General features: G+C 39.1%; 2 protein-coding genes across 3 annotated transcripts in view; both read left to right on the top strand.

The window, feature by feature from the left end:
• LOC108874558 (von Willebrand factor A domain-containing protein 7) overlaps positions 1-12641 on the top strand; it is an 81646-nt gene extending 69005 nt beyond the window's left edge. Inside the window, exons 2-18 of one of the 2 annotated variants that reach the window (XM_051070830.1) lie at positions 1561-1753; positions 2321-2457; positions 2629-2773; positions 2888-2981; positions 3432-3560; positions 4129-4315; positions 4409-4578; positions 4744-4856; positions 4995-5111; positions 5193-5366; positions 5493-5625; positions 5765-5917; positions 6129-6221; positions 10614-10885; positions 11054-11187; positions 11579-11738; positions 11922-12641. In XM_051070830.1, coding sequence (XP_050926787.1) covers positions 1568-1753; positions 2321-2457; positions 2629-2773; positions 2888-2981; positions 3432-3560; positions 4129-4315; positions 4409-4578; positions 4744-4856; positions 4995-5111; positions 5193-5366; positions 5493-5625; positions 5765-5917; positions 6129-6221; positions 10614-10885; positions 11054-11187; positions 11579-11738; positions 11922-12302 — 2778 coding nt within the window. In that variant the 5' untranslated portion in view covers positions 1561-1567 and the 3' untranslated portion in view covers positions 12303-12641. The remainder of the gene's footprint in view (positions 1-1560; positions 1754-2320; positions 2458-2628; positions 2774-2887; positions 2982-3431; positions 3561-4128; positions 4316-4408; positions 4579-4743; positions 4857-4994; positions 5112-5192; positions 5367-5492; positions 5626-5764; positions 5918-6128; positions 6222-10613; positions 10886-11053; positions 11188-11578; positions 11739-11921) is intronic. The other variant, XR_007813291.1, reaches the window with a different exon arrangement.
• Positions 12642-13441: 800 nt separating this feature from the next.
• Positions 13442-23181, top strand: vwa11 (von Willebrand factor A domain containing 11). The gene is made up of 18 exons (XM_018663068.2): positions 13442-14435; positions 15291-15483; positions 16219-16355; positions 16497-16641; positions 16757-16850; positions 17333-17461; positions 18231-18417; positions 18511-18680; positions 18846-18958; positions 19097-19213; positions 19321-19494; positions 19601-19733; positions 20156-20308; positions 20579-20671; positions 21510-21781; positions 21942-22075; positions 22348-22507; positions 22623-23181. The coding sequence occupies exons 2-18, from the start codon at positions 15298-15300 to the stop codon at positions 23001-23003; spliced, it is 2778 nt and encodes a 925-aa protein (XP_018518584.1). The 5' UTR covers positions 13442-14435; positions 15291-15297; the 3' UTR covers positions 23004-23181.
• Positions 23182-23436: the final 255 nt, after the last annotated feature.

The raw sequence follows: 23436 nt of genomic DNA, 5'->3' as shown, positions 1-23436 counted from the left end.
ATATAAATTTCACAGCACAAAATTGTTTTTAACTAGGAGTATTTTAGAGATTGTTGTGTTGTTTCAGCTCCTGTGATTTGCACTTGGCCATATTTTGATTAGTTTAGTTAGTTAGTCTACTCCCATTACATACAGGACATCTGTGGTAAACATAGTGTAGAATTAAGGAGCTAAAGTGCCAGGTATTTCCCTTGGGTATTTCCTTCAGGAGACCAAACAAAAAGAGGACTGAATATTGGACTTAAATTCCTCAGGTGAACACAAACACAATTCAAAAGGAATGCTAATGTTGTGTCTGCTGGGTGTGTCATTTGCTATCAAGTCTGTTATATCAACCTTTTAAGGTAATAATGTGACATTGACACAGCGTGTCACACTGCCCCCAAGTGGCAAAATCTAGTAATGCAGGTTCCACTTAATTTAGGGGTCAAATACTTCCAACAGTTTTTTTTAGAACAGTCTTAAAAACATTTTGATCAAAATATATAGAAAAAGTCAAGAACACAGGTACCAAGAGATGCACAAGCTCTGTATATATAAAACTTTTGTACAATACTAAATTCTCCTTAAGTTCCTACTTATTTCTCCCTCTCCATCCTTCATTTTCACTTTAGTCCCTTTTCAAGATAAATAATCTCTCTCCCCTTTTCAGCCATGTTCCAACCCACATCTGTTGATCTGGGAGGAGATGGGATGAGGTTCAGATGGTGGTCTGATTACTGTACATGTAAAAGGGTTCTTAAGGCAGGGCATCAGGCTTTTTCTTGTAAGGGGCCTTTTGGGCAGATGCAATGAGACACCTTTTTGCCCTGTTAATTAATAACCTCATTTTATGTTTGTAACTTTAAATGTAACACTGGAAAATAACCTAATGTGACCTCTAGGGAAAGACGTTTGTTTTATAATGTCATATCAACCTGGTTTTATACTTCCTCCAGAAACAGTCAACACCTGTCATATCAAGATGAGTCAGTGTACCTAATTAAATGTCAAATCTGTAATTTTTTAGGAAAATAGTCAACTAAAGCTGTGGAAGCAGTTTACTTATATTTAATTTGTGCAGTAAATTTTATACCTGTGCTTTAATCATTCTTACAGAATATTTATCATGGAGAGAGAAAGAACAAACTAAACTAAACAGCTAAAACTAAACAAGATAAGGACAAAACATTCTGACAAAATATTCTGACCTCAGCACAGTTAAGACCATAATCCATCCCAGTTCCCTGGTAAGTCCTGTTTGTCCTGGACACAGGTCACGGTGACAGGGATGAACTGGAACATACAACTAATAGGAAAATATATCACATGAAAATATTATTTATATACAGTATGTTCATACAGGTACAAATAATTGAACCAAATTTAAACCAGAAACAAATGTAAAATATAAATGCTTATTCTAATGCTGTTTAATTTGAAGAAATGCACTTATACTAGATATCTTCCAGGAACATTTGAAGTTGTGGAACATCAACTGACCCAAATGGATTTACAGTCCTTTTCCAGCATGTCTCAGTTAACTAACCTGATAATGAGTAATTTTTTCTCTCCCTGTAGATTAGGCATGACTTCAGGGTTGGGAACAGTCCTACTGAGTTTGGCCCTGATGGCAGGGCCCGCTGTAGCCTCTGTCCCCATCGGGGGTGGGGCGTTCACTCATATCAGCATCACAGGTACAGCTCTATTGCAAAAAGTGACGGAAACATGTCGGGCGGTGGCTGAGGCAGCTGGTCATGAATTCAAACCCACGGTAGGATTTAAGATAATGAATGTGCAAGACAGCACAAACCTAGTCACACAACATGCAGAACCACACACACACAGAGCAATACACATTCATCCACATGGACGAATACGATATAAATCAAATATATATATGTATATATAAATATAAAAGGGAAAACATATACAGAATACACTAGATAAATGTTTCATGTTCCATGCCATATTTTTGGGAAATTAGCTTATTCCCTTTCTTGCATACAACCAGCAGCCATTAGCTTAGCGTCACATGAGAATTTTGTTAGCAGTGGGCAATGCCAGGATAGGTCTTCCCCTCTGTTTCCAGTTGTTACGCTTAGCTAACCCAAATGGCTGCTGATGGTAGCTTCATATTTAGCATACGGAAGAAACAATGGCATCAATTTTCTCATTTAAGCAAGCCAGCATGTAGTGGGGACTTAGGGGAGTCATTTTTATATAAAAGCAGAGATGAGCACTGATAGGTAGTGATAAGCTCCCTCATTTTTTAACCACTCTATCATACTCTTTGAGACAAACACGGTTCTCTTAAGGCTAACAGTCTTTCTCCCTCCAGGGTTCCTCTCCTGAGGAGTTGGTTAAGGCCTGTCTAGGACCCACAGCAAAAGGAGAGGTGTCAGGTGCTAAGTTTAACTCTGCTCTTCAAGAAATCAAGAACCAGCATGGACTGGTAGACCGTGACTTTGTCAACAGGTAGATCGAAAAAAATAAAAAAGCTATTATTTTATTGCTGTTATTTAACAGCTTTTTTATTTGTTATTTAACAGCAATAAAATAATGGGGCAGTGTATGCTGTAAAGCTTTACCAGTTTTATGACTTGCCTGTACAGAAATCAAGTAATTACTTGTGAAAAATTCTTTCAGTGCGCCACACCATTTCAACTCAGAGGACTTCCTGGGGGGACGACGCCTAATCACAGAGGGCATGGTTGCCATTAAGACTAACGTTCGTTGGGAGAACTTCCAGGCTGCCAGGGAAACACTGGGCAAAGTTCTTCATACACTCCAGGTGAAAGTGCAACTAGGCATAAAGAAGTTAAAGGGAAAACTGAGAAATGAAGTAGAAAAACAAACAGGCACAGAATGGAGGACAGGTTGTAAATGTGTTTCCATGTATTATCAGGACTTCTACAGCCACAGTAACTGGGTGGAGCTGGGATACACAGAGCCATACATCAACCTCATACGCCCAGATCTGCCACTGGAAAACCTAGCAGGTGTGTGTATGAGCATTTGTATATCTGGCATAACAATAGGAGGAGCATGTATATATTTCTCTGGGTTGAGTATAGTGTCATAGAGTAGACAATTTTCATACAGTTGTAGGTTGGGTAAAACTCCATCTGGGAGCATATCTGTAGTCCAAAGAGCAGAGTGTGTTGTTTAGTTCTGATTGGCTGGTTGGTATTAATATCAGATAACTACACAGCTTTCAGATATTAGTCCAATTATTGTGCTAAATTAAGAACTATTAAACTAAATTATTGGCTGGGAAACTACTGTTTTACCTGGCTGTGGAATAATGCCGTTATGAAAACTAAAACACTCCCAACTTGCTACTTCAAACAGCAACTGTCAAGTTGTGAAATGAAGCAATGCCTACTTACCTTGGTCTGGAGATAAATGCATTGTTTATCCTGTATCTTGTTTGCACTTTGCTTATGCAGATGTCAACACTGCCACCTGCAGTGACTGTGCCAGTGGAACATGCCCTAATCCCATCCTCCCCAACATCCTGAAAGAGAAGAAACTTACATCAGGCTACATGGGAATATTCTCTTCTGCCAAGCCGAAAGGTATCACTGGCAAACGTATCTCCATAGGCATATCTAAATACATAGATATTACCACTACAGGGTGTGCAGATGCCTTGTCAAAATCCACCACATAAGATAAATACAGTTTTAACTGACCTCAAGGAGGGAGTTAAATTCCACAGCTAGTCAACATTCAAGACCATTATTCCTTGGATATATGACTTGAAAAAAGCAGCAGAAGAAAGAAGACAAAACCATACAGTTTCTCACTTACTATAGTTTAAAGCAGGTTAAACAAATATATTTTATTATTGCTAGAATGCTGATTAAATTTTTTAAAAAGCATTTAGAATGAAGTCATTTATATAGATCAATGCTACTCTTACAGATCAACCTGATGTAATTCCAGATGTAACACTCATGAAATAGTTATGTGAAATCATGTTTGTTCTGACTAGAGTACAATACAAACATTAAATTAAATTGCACAAGGCAGATCAATCTACCTATAAAAGAACACTTGAGCATAGAGCACAGGCACAAGGCACCTGTAATAATCATTTTGAATCATGATCCAGTTTGACCTGTCCCTTCTGTCTTGAACCAGGTAAATGTAGCCATGGAGGCGAAGGTGACCTGACTAGTACAACAGTTCCTCGTGGTGGCATCAACAAAGATGAACGTCGCTCTGACAATGTGGCCTTCCATACTGCTGCTGTGAATGCAGCTGTAGCTGCAAGTCTCCAGTTGCTAGAGGACATCCGGTTAGCTGTCGGGGACAATGACTTTCTGAGGTATCACAGTTAGATATGAAAAATATTTACTTGTGCATTAATGAAAATTGTACCATAGGATATAAAGAAACATTCTCTCTTTCTTTCTCATAGAATGATGGGGATTGCCCGCTCATCTGTTGTGTGCTTTGTTATTGACACTACCGGTAGTATGTCTGATGATATCGATGAAGCCAGGGCGGTTGTTTATGAAATCATTGACAGCAAAAAAGGAACACAGGATGAACCCTCCGAGTACATCCTGGTGCCCTTCAATGACCCCAGTATGAACTCTTCTACCCTACTGGCCATGTTTAGGAAACTGTTAGAAGTGCATTTTATTGTATGATCTGTTTTAAAGTAGAATCATGTGCTTACTGTAAATCTGTATACAGTCACAGTAGTTCCTTAGGATTAAAGGAAACATTTTCTGTGTCTTTTTTACTCAGGTTTTGGGCCTATGATCAGGACAACAGACCCTGATAAGATGAAAAAAGAAATCTCTAAACTCAAAGCGACAGGAGGGGGAGATATCCCTGAGATGTGCCTGTCGGGACTTCAGGTACTAAAGCGATGATATTGTAATACTGTAACTAGGATGGATTCATTAGAGAAAAATTGTATAGATATTTTTATGGATCGCTGAAAGACTGTTGTGGTTCAGGATGAACTGATCAGGTCCATTATTTTGGCTCTCCAGTTGGCTCTGACTGGTGCCCCAGCCTTGTCCTACATCTATGTTTTCACTGATGCCATAGCCAAAGACATTGCCCTAAAGGACACGATTGCTGCTCTCATCAGGAGAACCAAGTCAACGGTAAATACTGACTGACACCAGTGACAACCAGTGTTCACTAAGTCTGTTTAAGTGAATTTAACTTAAATCTTATGTCTGTAGGTGTCATATCTCATGACTGGGGCAAGTAGGAGGCGCCGTCGTTCCATCAGAGCTGCTTCCTTTGACGATTACAAAGACCTGGCTCTGGCCTCTGGTGGCCAGGCCATCCAGGTGTCCAAGAGACAACTGCCTGAGGCCACAGATATCATCATTGACACCTCTACTTCAGCTCTAGTAGGACTCTGCAGTTCTACTGGTTCATACTATATAGTATATACTATATGTAGCAGGACTTAGTGGTTGGACCAGTTTGAAGAATTGAAAACATTAGTTTTTCTCTTGCTGTTACCTCTGCCTTAGGTTACAGTTCTTCAAAGAGCAAGGCACCCTGGGAAGCAGGAGACCTTTCCCTTCATGTTGGATGAATCTCTCCAAAACGTCACCATCTACATCACAGGAACATCCATTACTTTCACACTGACCAACCCTGCAGGTAGTTCGTCAGTCTCAGTGCAATGTTTGCACTGTTTGAGTCATGTGTTTTAGACTTGTTGGATGTCTGTCTTTCTTCTAGAGAACACTGTTGTGATAGATCTTTATGACCATAATGAATGAATGCTAAACATTTCCAGGTGTGAGCCAGAGCAACACTGAGGCCAGTGGTAAACTGGGGACTATTAAGACAGTTGGTAACCTGAGGAGAATTCGTCTCAGTGCTGACAAGCTGACAGGAACCTGGCAGCTCAACATCAAGTCTAACCAACCATATACTCTCAAAGTTACAGGTCAGTTACACAATCCCTTTCTATGTAAAAGCACTGTTGAAATTCTGTCTTCTTACACACAGCTTGATTTGCAGATTAAAGTAAATATACTACTTATCAGTAATATTTATTAAAGCAAATATACTACTTATCAGTAGTATTTATTCCCAGAGCTTTTGGTTCATCCAAAGTTTGAAGATGCTCCTTCTAAAGCGTGTGCTTGTGCTTCCAGGCCAGAGTACTATTACATTTATCTATGACTTTGTGGAAAGTTTCAAGGGACCTCATCCAGGTTATGCAGTACTCAGTGGACGTCCACAAACAGGTAACATGCAATAAATCTATTTTACAGTTTCACAGCAGCATTACACATTTTGATTGACTGATTTATTTATATCATGAGATCAAACATCCAAAATATGTGATTGGTCACAAGTGGTTAATTGCTCTAAATGTGTTATATGGCTGGGTGGCAACAATGTTTAGTCTTTGTGCTACAACATCATCATCTAGTGGTGAAAAACAATTAGCCCACTAAAGGTACCTTATAAGAGAGTGGTGCCCATGATCATCTGTGTAGTTCCCCTTCATTCTACAGACTGTCTTTGCATCTTTTAGCTTGTTCTTTTGGTTTTGAGGTTTGCAAAATTTCTTATTATTTTAGTTCACTCTCGCCTCCCTCATCATTGTTTCCAGATGCAGAAGCTGTTTTCAGTTATAAAAGCTCCAATAAACCAAGTATACACTTCCTGTCCACCACCAAATAGCAGACAAATAAAGGTAGCAATTAGCTTGTGACTATAGCAGAGGTATTAGAAGTTTAAGAGTCAAAAAATCAGAGTGGATCTTGGACTTGAATTTTACAGGTGGCCAGAACTCAGTTCAGTTAATTCTATTGTTTCTCTGTGTCTGCAGGATATGTAAATTGTATAACTGTTTGCCAACAAGATCACTGTAACCAATTTGTAACGTCATAATCAGTGGCAGGCCATGCACATGCATTCACACATAGGCCTTCACTGGTGTCCTACCCGAATAAACCCTAATACCGTCATTATGATGTCATGGCTATAGAAACCATCAACAATATACATAAATACAGCATAACAGAAATTTGCATCACAGACAGGTATGTCATGTAGCCAAAATAAATGAAATTAGTAAAGCAATGCTATAAAATCCCAATTAACATAATTCAATAGGTCTCCAAATACTGCAGCCACAGCTGAGCCACATACATCATCTCCAGCAGAAGCATCAATATTAACTAATAAAATGACAAAATGTAAACAATAAAAATATAGGTAAAACGCATTTTACTCACCGAAACTGCTGATTATCTGTAGACAAATAATAAAAACTGCTTCTGTCGAGCAGACATTCTCAGCCCTAAAGCAAATAAAAAAAAAACTTGGGCGAGAAATACAACTGGGCAGACTTTCAACATTAGCCTCCATGGTGACAGAAAAGGACTTATTGTTGGAACTGAGACACGCAGATAACCTCTACAACAGAGCCATTGTACTCTTCTCCTCCTTCAGCCATTGTGGGTTGAAAAACATATATAAAATTAAAGTTGCAAGCAGCATTGATTGGGCCCTCACTATCTTGTGCCCGCTGGGGATGTTGGTGGGACTTGGTGGGACTCCCCCCCACGCACCTACATACACAATCATGTGCATCTCCCTATTAAAGAATAACAAGTCACATCCTGAGTATTACTGGTTGCCAGTAGGTTGCACTATGACTGAAAACTGGCACATAGATGTGTTCACCCAGATAGCAACTGGATACCAGACCAAAGAAGGCACAGATGTACGTCACCATTTGGCATGGATCTGGCAAATGGATCTGGTCCTTAATCCAAACACACAATGGTCCAAATATGCAGGTCTGGATTGCGGATCTGCAATGGATTCGGCCGCAAGCTGGCCAGGTTCCGTAATAAAAAAACATATCTCATCTGGACCAAATGCGGTTTGGATCCGCTAACCGTATCCTGTTTTTAATTTTTATTTCTATTTTTATTTTTAGTAACTAATCAACCACCCCCCACACCCATCAAAAACACACCCATTTATTATTTATTGCATTGCATTTATTATATGAAAACATAAAATATAAAATAGGGACTTCTAGGAGGACAAAAATATTTAAATTGTTTGGCCACCTTAGGTAAGTAGCTGTGAAATTTCCACATTATTATAATCTGAGTGAATATAAACATATTTCACATCAAATAACGCTATAAAACATTAACATACTTGGAGAACATTTAATGATGAAGACCTAACACTGGACACAACTCCTCTGGAGGAAAGGTTGTCATCATGTGAAGAATCTGAAAGACAAATTTGTGAGATATGAAACATTTTGAATATTAAAATAGAACATGCTGGGGCTAGTGATACTAATATTCAGTAATATGTGTGACTATTTTAGTATTTTATTAATATAAATGAATACAATAAACAAATCCTTCAGTGTTATTCAAACGTTTGTGTCTGTTAAAAACTATCTGGCATGTAGAAAATTTTGTATATATTGTACAAAGTGACAGCAAAGTCTCTACCTTTCATATACTACATCATCAGAGCTAAACGTCTGCACAGATTATTAGACAGCACATAGAAATAGAGGTAGGCCTACTGTATCTATGAGAAAGCATTTTTAAAATCAATTCTAGGTGTCATATATACATTTACATAAGTGTGTGTGGCATGAACTTTCTTGATACTTAAAGGATATACGTTTAGATGTGTCTGAAATTGCTGGAGTCTGGGGTAAACCACAAAACGTAAACTGTTAAATCTGCTGATTCACTGATTATAGTTACGAGTTACTTGTCACAGAGCAAGCTAGCAGGACAGCTAGCTCCTCTCTGGACTGTGTGTAGCCAACACGGATGTATTATGAGAGCTGGATACGGTGCTGCCGCTCAGCCTTGTAGCCAATTTTTTCCACTGGCCACTTGTGGTACCGCAACGAAAAATCCCCCTGGGGCCCAAAAAGCATTTTCTCCATAGGCCACCATTGTAAAAGAGACACCTCCAGCTATAAACATAATCAATTATGACTCTTTCTGTTCTATGTTTTTAAGTCATGGACTTTTAATCTTTATAAAACTTTTCAAAAGCCCAAAACAGTTAATTATCTGAGTGACGTCACAGCTGTATGTGGGCACTTGGGAACAAAGATCCTCAGCTTACAGTGGATGCTATGTGATGTGTAAAATTAAAGGCAAAACTGAATAAATTATTCAAAGTTGAACCTTCATTTCACACAGTGTGATATTTGAATGTTGCAGTTTAGCGTTGCATTTATCATTCACTCACCAGGCTTCATGCATTGTTAAATGCATGAAAGTATAAAGTTAGGTTGTTGTCTGATGCAAAACGTAATTAATTGTTGGCTTTATTTAAACAAACATTAGCTCCCGAACCATTACAAATTGCTCCCAAAACTGTTAACATTAATTTATATGGTAAAGGGACTTGTAAAGCAGTAGTTAATTATTTTTTAAAAGGCACTGACACTAACAATTACCTAAGCTAGAAACAAAAGCTAAATTAGAAAGCTAAAACTTACCACTTCATCAGCAGAGCTGCAAGCTGGTGGGATTCAAGGGAAGGAGGAAGAGGGTGAAACAGTCTGGCTGACACCGGTGCAAAGTTGGACGTGACCATTTGGTTGTGTGGGTGTGTGTATGTGTTCATAATCTGCTACAACAGAAATGTGTTGATATATTGTGTGTCGCTATTACAGTGAATTTTAATGTCTTGTAAAGATGCTAAAAAAAAGTTTTGTTAATATTAAACAACTATCCAGACCTCCTTCTTTTTCCATGTAATAAAGCACTCCACTATCAGGTTTGGCACTTTCAGATAAAGTCTGAGATGCGTATTTGGCCCAAACCTGTTTCAAAATTAAAATTCAAATTTTGTCTGAGACATGAAAATTTGCTGCCCCACCACGGACACGCCCTCTGATGAAAACTTTGAAGCTCCACAATTTAACATTGTCTAGGTCTTAATATGAGAGAAGCCAACTTTGACGTTGATCTAATAAAGCGTTTAGGACAAGTTTGTTCAAGTATATCCCCTGAAAAGGGCAATTAATTAATTTTCCATCTTCCCGTCAAAATCGCTGACTTCGTGTTGGATTTAGGGTGGGGCTCCAGGAGACTTTTTTATACATCTGGGCATGCTACATATGTGTGCCAAATTTTGTCCACCTAGGACAAACTAACCCCAATGGCAAGGGGTGTTTGAAAATTTGTAGGGGGCACTATCAAGCCATTTTGCCACACTCATGCACAAAAACTTCCATGCATGAGGTATCTGGAAAGTTTTATGAGTTTTCAAGCACCTTTAGCTCCTCAAAAATGTCATAATACAACAACGTTGTGATTACAGCCTGTCCATAAGTGACCAAAAGATCAGTTCATGCAGGTTAAACGGAACTGCAAATACTCAACTAAATTCTGTATGTAAGTTCCTTTTAATCAGTAAGACTCAAGAAAGGGCTAAAAAATTGTACGTGTTTTTCTTAGCCCATGATTAGGTGAAAATTGAAGCCCCTTCCCTCTACCCATGCCAAAAAGTATCCAATGTTTACTCCTGGAAAAAACAACCATTTCTAGACATAAAAAAATATATATTTTCCTCTATTTTTTCTCATTACCTTGCTTCTCTCCTTCTCTCTTCTGGGAACCCAGGCCAGCCAGCTACCCTGATGGTTTCAGTAATGGGAAGGAAAGGTCCGTCCTCGATGACTGTTGGAAACATTGGCCTTATAACTGTGTCTGGTCCTGAGGCTGTGAGCAATAGCACAATGACTGACATGGGCAACGGAGACATCCTGGTGACTGTTGATGAGGTTCCTGAGGGAGAGTTTGTGGTCATTCTGAAAGGAACAGACAAAGTGTCAAACAGTGAATTTCAGAGGCAGTCTACTACCCAGATGTCTGTCTCCAAAGTGAACATCCAGGTCTGTCTCTTTACATCATCCTCACAGCCTTGATTGATGACAGAAACCATGAAGTAGCAAAGGAATACTGATCCAGTTTATTGTAGAATTACATATGGAAGAGTATTAAAAAATTTGCTTTTCATAAGAACGACTGTTTCTTTCCCTTTTTTTTCATTTTCTCTCTAGGCTGTGGTGGACAGCAGTGTGGAGCCAGGAGAAGCCTTCAAGCTCCCCTTCCGTGTAATGACCCAGGGCCCTGGTGGACAGTACTCCATCAATGCCAGAAATGACAGAAACTTCCCCATGTCCTACCCAAACAGGTCCTTATCAACAGTGACAAACCTAATGTCTATCTGACAATAACAAAATCCACCTAAGGACCTCTAAAGCTATACCTCATTTATTTGACCCTCACAAAAAAGTGTAAACATAGGGTTATGTACCAGATTAGAGGTATCCACCCCAGCTTCCTGCTGCTTAACACTAAAAATCACTGACATAGCACTGACACAATAATAGGTAACTTTACCCTACTTCAACCTTCAACTTTCAAGGCTTTGTTTAAGAGGATTGTTGTTAGACTATGATTTCTTCTTGTAATAAAGATTTTCCTGATGATCCAATCCAGGAAATTTCTTCAAATGCTCATCCCTAGTCGCAACTGCAGTTCATGTAACCAAGACACATATTTTGTTTCTCTTCTCTTCACAGCCTCACCTTGACAACCGGACAATATACTAATAATATGTTGACCATTGCACCACCTGCCAGCACACCATCAGGCACTGCTATCACTCTGACTATGGAAGCCAAGTCTTCCAGTGGTGTTGACTCCAATTACGTTGTTGTGAGATTGTCTGTTGTTACCAAGGTAACCAAACATTTCCTGGATTACACATAGTTGGAAAGAGTGAAATAAATAAATAGAAAAGCTTTTTTACATAGCCACAGAAAAATGCACTTAACAACTTATACAGATTATACAAACATATGGTTCTGGATTTCCCTTTGCTGTGATTAATGCATACATTTCCCACTTCTTTTCTCTGTCCAGTTCACAGATTTTGTTCAGCCTTTGTGTGAAGTGGTTAGCGTGTTGGCTGCTAATTGCCCTCAAGATGTGTCTCAGTGTAGACCTTTCCAGTGGGAGCTCTCTGCAAACCTTACAGATGGAAACGGCACCGGGATAGAGAGCATCTCCCTGCGACAGGGCAATGGAACGCTCTCACACACCTCGCTGACTGATCCCATCATCCAGGCGAACTACAATGCCTCCTGCTGCTCGCAGATTGTTGAGTTTGTAGCTGTAGATAAAGTTGGCAATGTGGGAAAGTGCTATCACTCAATTGTTCGTTCGGGTGGCCCTCCTGCTTTAACTCTGTCGCTGCCACTGTGGTTGTGCCTGCTGGTGTCTGTCTTTGTGGTGAGGCCTTGAAGGGCATAGGGTAGGTTGCTCAGCATCTTATGTCTGCAGGCACATTTACTATGGAAAATGTTTATGTGCGGTAAATAATCTTCTATGGACACACTTACAATTTTATATCATTAGAATTTCATAAAGGTAAGATTCAGGGCTTTGTTTACATTTTGTAAACAAAGAAAGTAATACTCTGGGGATGTGGACTGATGGGTTCTCTTAAGACGGTTAGGATCCTAAGAGAACCAGAGAGCAGCATGTATGGCAGAATGGAACAGTCAGATTTGAAGAGAATGATAATGTTGTAAAGTAATATTTACTATTGGAATAAATGGAAAGGTTGATATACAAGAACAACTAGTCATCGTGCAGTGGTGACATGCCTCATTCCCAACAGTTTTCAGAGACAAAATCTTCAGTAGAAGTTCTTGAGATGGTCTGTGACTACAACATTGTTTCTGCACACAAGCCTGAAGAGTTTTTCCTAATGTTATTTCTCAAACATTTGCCAAACCTCCACTGTACTAGAATGGTGGCAGAAATCTCAAGAATGTGTTTTGTGTGACCCTATAAGACTTAATTGACTTTAATAACAATAATAATAAAAATGATAAGAAGAAGAAGAAAAAGAAGAAGAAGAATATATTAATAATATTGACACAGCAAGTTTGTGTCAGTTGGTCGGTTTGTGACACACTGAATGCAATGCATTATTTTACACTGATCTAAATTCTACAGGTTTCATAAAATGTACACATGTGGCTTTAATTAATTAATCAATTGAGTTAATTTTAAAAAACACTGGCAGAAACATTTGATATTTGTGTCATAATAATCAATAAACCAAATCAAACCAAACCAAACCAAATAACCAAGGAGATTATATTCTGACTTGTATTTTAATGTTTTAATGTTTTAATTACACATAACTGCACAACGCAGCGAAGTGCTAACTCAATGATGTTTGCCCTGCTTACATTCATAACTGGGTTCAAATAATCCACGTCAAATATATATATATATATATACAATATATATATGTATATATATATATATATATGCGCAATGAATGCAGATGTGTGAACGTGAACGCCCAGTGACTTGAAAAGATTGTTTGGGGGTTGTGGGGGAATTTTTCGCAGCATGACGATGCCGGGTTATTTCACCCTCACTTGCATTGATTGGTTGGTTGGGAGTCTGGCGATCCCCAGAGGGGAGATTATGTGATATAATGAATGAATATATGGTATAATGAATGTAAAACCATGTGACCATTATCAATTATTCAGTTATCATTATCAAAGGCTGAGGCACGAAGGCCAAATGCTCGTGCATGAATATGTGTGAACCAGGTCTACATGCAGGAAGCTATGAGGGGACAGCATGTAAAGAATAGGGTGTGAGCTTAACAGGAAATAACAAGTTATCAACCTGCCAACTATAGTCTGACATACATGACGAAGACGTCATGTACAGTTGCCGAGCATGGCTACATCCAGTCTCGGTGCTAGCATCTTTGCTAATATCTGCAAAGATATGCTTTTAGGCTGTGCTTTAACCAACAATTGTACTTAAGACTCGTGCTCTGGAAAGACAGTTCATCACTGCACCACGTGCACACAACTTTGATTTATTAACATCCAAAGGAAAGCTGTATGACTACATAATGCTGTTGAGGTCATTACATTCCAGTTCTCCATGTCCAACAGGAGGGGTGGGTAAAATGCTTCAAGTTAACTTGCCCTACCTTTGTTTGAACCTGTTTATGCAGTAAAAACTTTTTTACTAACATAGTACTCATTTGTGGGGTAAACAAATATATCACTTATCCCAGTTTGTGGCATTGCACAATATTACAGTGAAGTGGGTATGTAGGTGTGATTTATGACACCATTCTGACTGGGTTTATAATGGTGATAAGTAAGCTTTTTATGAGCTGAAAAGCAATTCAGAACATTTCTGAACAATAAGATAGCGTGCACACCCACAAATACACCCACACTGTATGGATCCTTTTTAAATGTTCAAATCTCCACCCTCTCACCCCCTATATGCTAAGTACAGTATATATTCTTCTGTAGAAGCGTGGTGGGGCTGCATGCTACACTTCTTTAAGAGCTGCTGAAGTCACCACAGCTAAGAAACATCAAGGTATGATTTTATTTCAAAGTTCAACTTTTCTAATTTAATTGATGAGGTGCTCAAATTGCTTCCCACATTTTAAAGTACTTCTTCTCAAACAAAATAATTTTCAAAAATATAATATCTTCCTAGACCTTTAACTTCATAAAAAAAAAAAACTTAAGGAAATGGAAATCAAATATCAAATATAAATAAATAGATAACTTTTTAAACTGTACACAACTTAAAATCTATATTTTTTCAATTAAAACCTTATTTTAATGTTTGTTGAAGTTTTACTTGATGAAACTTGCTCTTTGTTGTAAATACTGATCTGTGTGAATAGTAAATAAAGAACAAGGCAAAAAGTGCAATAATACAGTTGATTGAGAGTGACACATTTTTCAGTTGTGTGCTAAATATGTGTCTTTATGTACAGATCTAGTATCAGGTTCAGTTCTGTACATTAAATAGTTTGACTCGGCTTAAAATAGAAGATCTCAATTTTCCTGAAAAGCACCAGGATATTTGAAAGAATTCAACAGACAAAGCTCCTAGAACCAGCTTGAGTTGTATGTAATGACTTAGTTTCCTTTCACCTTCTCCTTTACATACTGTATTTTGTATTGTGGCTGATCATTAAATAATCTGTTCCTGAGCATTCTCTTTTTCCTCTGTCATTTCCCCTAAAACAGACTGTTGAAAGATTGAAACTCTGATTCTCTGTCCTAAACGCTCTCTTATACTATATATTTTCCAGGAACATTTGGCATTATGAGCAAATACAATCAGAACATCAACTGACCCGAATGGATTTATCAGTCCTTTTCCAGCACGTCTCAGTTAACTAATCTGATAATAAGTCATTTTTTTCTCTCCCTGTAGATTAGGCATGACTTCAGGGTTGGGAACAGTCCTGCTGAGTTTGGCCCTGATGGCAGGGCCCGCTGTAGCCTTTGTCCCCATCGGGGGTGGGGCATCCACTCATATCAGCATCACAGGTACAGCTCTATTGCAAAAAGTGACGGAAACATGTCGGGCGGTGGCTGAGGCAGCTGGTCATGAATTCAAACCCACGGTAGGATTTAAGATAATGAATGTGCAAGACAGCACAAACCTCGTCACACAACATGCAGAAAAACACACACACTCAGGAAAACACAAACATTCATCCACATGTTAACATAATTGTGTGTTTTAATTCAGTCTGGACACATAAAAGCAAGGGAGGAATAGAATACATTAGATTAATGTTCACTTTGTGGTTTGTTCCATGCCATATTTTTAAAGTAATAGTTAAATGTTTTGGGATCACTTTCATATTTAGCATACAATATAAATTACACACACATATATATATGTATATATAAATATAAAGGGGAAAACATATACAGAATACACTAGATAAATGTTCCATGCCATATTTTTAAAGGAACAGTTCAATGCTTTGGAAATTAGCTTATTCCCTTTCTTGCATACAACCAGCAGCCATTAGCTTAGCGTCACATGAGAATTTTTTCAACAGTGGGCAATGCCAGGATAGGTCTTCCCCTCTGTTTCCAGTCGTTACGCTTAGCTAACCCAAATGGCTGCTGATGGTAGCTTCATATTTAGCATACGGAAGAAACAATGGCATCGATCTTCTCATCTAAGCAAGCAAGCATGTAGTGGGGACTTAGGGGAGTCATTTTTATATAAAAGCAGAGATGAGCACTGATAGGCAGTGATAAGCTCCCTCATTTTTTAACCACTCTATCATACTCTTTGAGACAAACACGGTTCTCTTAAGGCTAACAGTCTTTTCTCCCTCCAGGGTTCCTCTCCTGAGGAGTTGGTTAAGGCCTGTCTAGGACCCACAGCAAAAGGAGAGGTGTCAGGTGCTAAGTTTCACTCTGCTCTTCAAGAAATCTACACCCAGAATGGACTGGTAGACCGTGACTTTGTCAACAGGTGGGAGGAAAATCGAAACAAGATATTTAACAGTTATTTAAAAGCACCAACATAATGGGACAGTGAATGTTGTAAAGCTTTAACAATATCATTATTTGCCTGTACACTAATCAAGTAATTACTTGTGAAAAATTCTTTCAGTGCGCCACATCATTTCAACTCAGAGGACTTCCTGGGGGGACGACGCCTAATCACAGAGGGCATGGTTGCCATTAAAGCTAATGTTCGTGAAGAGAACTTCCAGGCTGCCAGGGAAACACTGGGCAAAGTTCTTCATACACTCCAGGTGAAAGTTGCAACTAGGCATAAAGAAGTTAAAGCGAAAACTGAGAAATGAAGTAGAAAAACAAACAGGCACAGAATGGAGGACAGGTTGTAAATGTGTTTCCATGTATTATCAGGACTTCTACAGCCACAGTAACTGGGTGGAGCTGGGATACACAGAGCCATACATCAACCTCATACGCTCAGATCTGCCACTGGAAAACCTAGCAGGTGTGTGTATGAGCATTTGTATATCTGGCATAACAATAGGATGGAGCATGTATATATTTCTCTGGGTTGAGTATAGTGTCATAGAGTAGACAATTTTCATACAGTTGTAGGTTGGGTAAAACTCCATCTGGGAGCATATCTGTAGTCCAAAGAGCAGAGTGTGTTGTTTTGTCTTTATGCTATGACTATACAGAGTGCTTAGTTCTGATTGGCTGGTTGGTATTAATATCAGATAACTACACAGCTTTCAGATATTAGTTCAATTATTGTACTAAATTAAGAACAATTAAACTAAATTATTGGCTGGGAAACTACTGTTTTACCTGGCTGTGGAATAATGCTGTTATGAAAACTAAAACACTCCCAACTTGCTACTTCAAACAGCAACTGTCAAGTTGTGAAATGAAGCAATGCCTACTTACCTTGGTCTGGAGATAAATGCATTGTTTATCCTGTATCTTGTTTGCACTTTGCTTATGCAGATGTCAACACTGCCACCTGCAGTGACTGTGCCAGTGGAACATGCCCTAATCCCATCCTCCCCAACATCCTGAAAGAGAAGAAACTTACATCAGGCTACATGGGAATATTCTCTTCTGCCAAGCCGAAAGGTATCACTGGCAAACATATCTCCATAGGCATATCTAAATACATAGATATTACCACTACAGGGTGTGCAGATGCCTTGTCAAAATCCACCAATAAGATAAATACAGTTTTAACTGACCTCAAGGAGGGAGTTAAATTCCACAGCTAGTCAACATTCAAGACCATTATTCCTTGGATATATGACTTGAAAAAAGCAGCAGAAGAAAGAAGACAAAACCATACAGTTTCTCACTTACTATAGTTTAAAGCAGGTTAAACAAATATATTTTATTATTGTTAGAATGCTAATTAAATTTTTTAAAAAGCATTTAGAATGAAGTCATTCATATAGATCAATGCTACTCTTACAGCTGTCTGACTAGTTTTCAGTCTTTGCTTATCCAAGATAACCAACTGCTTGCTGTGGCTTTATATTTATTAATATACAAATATGAGACTGGTAAAATATGTGAATATATATAGAGAATCTAAATATTATTGTTAACCAGTAATTTCACATACATCACCTCTGTTACTTAGACATTCAAGTTGCCTCAGTATTTGCTAGGTTTTAATAAAACAAATAAATTCCAGATGTAACACTCATGAAATAGTTATGTGAAATCATGTTTGTTCTGACTAGAGTACAATACAAACATTAAATTAAATTGCACAAGGCAGATCAATCTACCTATAAAAGAACACTTGAGCATAGAGCACAGGCACAAGGCACCTGTAATAATCATTTTGAATCATGATCCAGTTTGACCTGTCCCTTCTGTCTTGAACCAGGTAAATGTAGCCATGGAGGCGAAGGTGACCTGACTAGTACAACAGTTCCTCGTGGTGGCATCAACAAAGATGAACGTCGCTCTGACAATGTGGCCTTCCATACTGCTGCTGTGAATGCAGCTGTAGCTGCAAGTCTCCAGTTGCTAGAGGACATCCGGTTAGCTGTCGGGGACAATGACTTTCTGAGGTATCACAGTTAGATATGAAAAATATTTACTTGTGCATTAATGAAAATTGTACCATAGGATATAAAGAAACATTCTCTCTTTCTTTCTCATAGAATGATGGGGATTGCCCGCTCATCTGTTGTGTGCTTTGTTATTGACACTACCGGTAGTATGTCTGATGATATCGATGAAGCCAGGGCGGTTGTTTATGAAATCATTGACAGCAAAAAAGGAACACAGGATGAACCCTCCGAGTACATCCTGGTGCCCTTCAATGACCCCAGTATGAACTCTTCTACCCTACTGGCCATGTTTAGGAAACTGTTAGAAGTGCATTTTATTGTATGATCTGTTTTAAAGTAGAATCATGTGCTTACTGTAAATCTGTATACAGTCACAGTAGTTCCTTAGGATTAAAGGAAACATTTTCTGTGTCTTTTTTACTTAGGTTTTGGGCCTATGATCAGGACAACAGACCCTGATAAGATGAAAAAAGAAATCTCTAAACTCAAAGCGACAGGAGGGGGAGATATCCCTGAGATGTGCCTGTCGGGACTTCAGGTACTAAAGCGATGATATTGTAATACTGTAACTAGGATGGATTCATTAGAGAAAAATTGTATAGATATTTTTATGGATCGCTGAAAGACTGTTGTGGTTCAGAATGAACTGATCAGGTCCATTATTTTGGCTCTCCAGTTGGCTCTGACTGGTGCCCCAGCTTCCTCCCACATCTATGTTTTCACTGATGCCATAGCCAAAGACATTGCCCTAAAGGACACGATTGTTGCTCTCATCAGAAGAACCAAGTCAACGGTAAATACTGACTGACACCAGTGACAACCAGTGTTCATTCAATCTGTTTACATGAAGTTAACTTGAATGACTGGGGGTGCAATCTCCACATTACTTAATATCCATAGGTGTCATTCTTCATGACCGGGGCAAGTAGGAGGCGCCGTCGTTCCATCAGAGCTGCTTCCTTTGACGATTACAAAGACCTGGCTCTGGCCTCTGGTGGCCAGGCCATCCAGGTGTCCAAGAAACAGCTGCCTGAGGCCACAGATGTGATCCTTGACACCTCTACTTCAGCTCTGGTAAGACTATTGGTTCATCTTATATGCAGCAGGCCCTTATTGATTGGACCAGTCTGAAAAATTGAAATCATCAAATTTTCTCCTTTTGCCCTTCTTGCTGCTTTAGGTTACAGTTCTTCATAGAGCAAGGCACCCTGGGAAGCAGGAGACCTTTCCTTTCATGCTGGATGAATCTCTTCAAAACGTCACCATCTACATCACAGGAACATCCATTACTTTCACACTGACCAACCCTGCAGGTAGTTCGTCAGTCTCAGTGCAATGTTTGCACCAGTTTAAGTCATGTGTCATCCAATAAGATTTGTTGGACGGATGTTGTTGTTGAGGTAGCAGTAACCCACCAATCTGAAGGTCTGTGGTTTGATATCAGTCCGTGTGCCAAAGTATCCTGGGGCAAGATACTGAACTACAAACTACCTTGGATGTGTCATTGGTGTATGAATGTGTGTGTCTTCGTTAGAGAGCACTTAAATGTATAGAAAAAGTGCTATATGAATGTGTGTGTGAATGGGTGAATGTGACCTTTAGTGTGAAGCGGTTTGAGTGGTTGATATGACTCGAAAAGAGCTATATACAATAAGTGCAGTCCAGTTACCATTTCTTACTGAGAACATTGTTGTGATATATCTTTATGACCAATAATAACTGCTAAACATTCCAGGTGTGAGCCAGAGCAACACTGAGGCCAGTGGTAAACTGGGGACCATTAAGACAGTTGGTAACCTGAGGAGAATTCGTCTCAGTGCTGACAAGCTGACAGGAACCTGGCAGCTCAACATCAAGTCTAACCAACCATATACTCTCAAAGTTACAGGTCAGTTACACAATCCCTTTCTATGTAAAAGCACTGTTGAAATTCTGTCTTCTTACACACAGCTTGATTTGCAGATTAAAGTAAATATACTACTTATCAGTAATATTTATTAAAGTAAATATACTACTTATCAATAGTATTTATTCCCAGAGCTTTTGGTCCATGCAAAGTTTGAAGATGCTCCTTCTAAAATCAGAATTTAAGTTGATGTATTCACTGAGTTCTTGGTGTGTATCTGTATTTACTGTAAATGTGTGTTTGTGCTTCCAGGCCAGAGTACTATTACATTTATCTATGACTTTGTGGAAAGCTTCAAGGGACCTCACCCAGGTTATGCAGTACTCAGTGGACGTCCACAAGCAGGTAACATGCAATAAATCTATTTTACACTTTCACAACAGCATTATACTCTGTACATTTTAATGTTTAATAATATTCAATATTTTACAATCATGATATCAAACATCCAAATTACTGTCAATAAGATGACGATGATGTGATGATGTAATTAGTCAGGTCCCCTTCATTCTACGGGCTGTCTTAACATCTTTTAGCTTGTTGTTTTGGTTTTGAGGCAAAATTTCTTATTTTAGTTCACTCTTGCCTCCCTCATCATTGTTTTCAGATGCAGAAGCTGTTTTCAGTTATAAAAGCTCCAATAAACCAAGTATACACTTCCTGTCCACCACCAAACAGCAGACAAATAAATGTAGCAATTAGCTTGTGACTTGTGAGAGGAATTAGAAGCTAAAGAGCCAAATCAGAGTGGATCTTGGACATGAATTTTACACGTCAGAAACACAGTTCAGTTAGTTCTATTTTTTCTCTGTGTCTACAGGATGTGCAAACTGTGAAACTGTTTGCTAACAAGTTCACTGTAACCAATTTTTTAATGTTATAATACAAAAATGTTGTGATTACATCCTGCTCATAAGTGACCAAAAGATCAGTTCATGCATGTCTACTGAACTGCAAATTACTCAGCTAAGTTCCTGTGAGTAAATTCATTTTAATCAGTAATGCTCAGGACAGGGCTAAAAAAAAGTGTTTTTCTTAGCCCATGATCAGGTTCGTGAAAATCGAAGTCTCTTTCCTCCACCCATGCCAAAAGGTAACCAGTGTTTATGCCTGAAAAAAATAAATTTTGCTCTCATTCTTGTCACTACCTTGCTTCTCTGCCTTCTCTCTTCTGGGAACCCAGGCCAGCCAGCTACCCTGATGGTTTCAGTAATGGGAAGGAAAGGTCCATCCTCGATGACTGTTGGAAACATTGGCCTTATAACTGTGTCTGGTCCTGAGGCTGTGAGCAATAGCACAATGACTGACATGGGCAACGGAGACATCCTGGTGACTGTTGATGAGGTTCCTGAGGGAGAGTTTGTGGTCATTCTGAAAGGAACAGACAAAGTGTCAAACAGTGAATTTCAGAGGCAGTCTACTACCCAGATGTCTGTCTCCAAAGTGAACATCCAGGTCTGTGTCTTCACATCATCCTCACAACCTTGATTGAACCATGAGCTAGCAAAGGAATACTGATCCAGTTTATTTTAGAAGCTTTTTAATATTATAAGAATGACATCACTCCTGTTCACCTGTTCCTTTCCCTGGTTCTTTTCTTTCATTTTCTCTCTAGGCTGTGGTGGACAGCAGTGTGGAGCCAGGAGAAGCCTTCAAGCTCCCCTTCAGTGTAATGACCCAGGGCCCTGGTGGACAGTACTCAATCAATGCCAGAAATGACAGAAACTTCCCCATGTCCTACCCAAACAGGTGAGGGGAAGCAATCTCAAAGAATTCCACTGTTAACTGTCCTTATCAACATTAACAAGAATAGCTTACCATTTTGGGAAATAGTCTACTTTGCTTTCTTGCAGAGGTTAGGCTGCAGAAAAGAGATTGATTCCACTCTCATGTCTTTGAGTTAAATATGGATCTAGAATTGGAAGTTGGTTAGCTTAGCTAGCCCAAAGACTGAAAACCAAGGAAAAAGCTGGCCTGACCTAGTGTCTATCTGACAGGTATTTTTTCTCTTCTCTTCACAGCCTCACCTTGACAACCGGACAATATACTAATAATACGTTGACCATTACACCACCTGCCAGCACACCATCAGGCACTGATATCACTCTGACTATGGAAGCCAAGTCTTCCAGTGGTGTTGACTCCAATTACGTCGTTATGAGATTATCTGTTGTTAGCAAGGTAACCAAACACACATCGGAAAGAGTGAAATAAATAAATAGAAAAGCCATAGAAAAGATGCACTTCCCTTTGCTGTGATTAATACATACATTTCCCACTTCTTTTGTCTCTCCAGATCACAGATTTTGTTCAGCCTTTGTGTGAAGTGGTTAGCGTGTTGGCTGCTAATTGCCCTCAAGATGTGTCTCAGTGTAGACCTTTCCAGTGGGAGCTCTCTGCAAACCTTACAGATGGAAACGGCACCGGGATAGAGAGCATCTCCCTGCGACAGGGCAATGGAACGCTCTCACACACCTCGCTGACTGATCCCATCATCCAGGCGAACTACAATGCCTCCTGCTGCTCGCAGATTGTTGAGTTCGTAGCTGTAGATAAAGTTGGCAATGTGGGAAAGTGCTATCACTCAATTGTTCGTTCGGGTGGCCCTCCTGCTTTAACTCTGTCGCTGCCACTGTGGTTGTGCCTGCTGGTGTCTGTCTTTGTGGTGAGGCCTTGAAGGGCATAGGGTAGGTTGCTCAGCATCTTATGTCTGCATGCTGCATTTGGTATTGAATACACCATTTGTGGTTCCAAATGATTTCAAATGTGCCTCTGCTATGGAATGAAACTCTCTACTAGTGAATGTCATCTGATGCTCAGATACCCTGCTTAAATAAAATGTGAGCATTGATTAAGGAGGATGGAGTTTTCTGAAATAACATATTTTTGGACAAATGTTTGGTTGCCTGCCCATGTGGTATGTGGAAGCAAAGAACCATTTTACCAATTAAAATGCACAATAACATGACTGTAACTTTTTTGTGATGTGTTAGAATTTTAAAAATCTGTGCAAAATTTGATAACATGAAGCAAGATTTTCCCTTTTTAAGCACATTTAAACACATTTACTATGGAAAACATACATAAGTGAAGTAAATGTCCTTCTGTGG

Source organism: Lates calcarifer, linkage group LG5 (assembly GCF_001640805.2).
Source record: "Lates calcarifer isolate ASB-BC8 linkage group LG5, TLL_Latcal_v3, whole genome shotgun sequence".
Taxonomy (NCBI): Eukaryota; Metazoa; Chordata; class Actinopteri; family Centropomidae; genus Lates; species Lates calcarifer.
Note: the sequence above shows the minus strand (reverse complement) of the source record. Positions and strands in the feature narration are given on the sequence as shown.

Coding starts and splice junctions, on each gene's coding strand:
- vwa11 (XM_018663068.2), top strand. CDS start 15,298: ATGACTTCAGGGTTGGGAACAGTCCTGCTGAGTTTGGCCCTGATGGCA. Junction 18,418..18,510: donor GGGGACAATGACTTTCTGAG/GTATCACAGTTA, acceptor TCTTTCTCATAG/AATGATGGGGATTGCCCGCT. Junction 22,076..22,347: donor CCCATGTCCTACCCAAACAG/GTGAGGGGAAGC, acceptor TTCTCTTCACAG/CCTCACCTTGACAACCGGAC.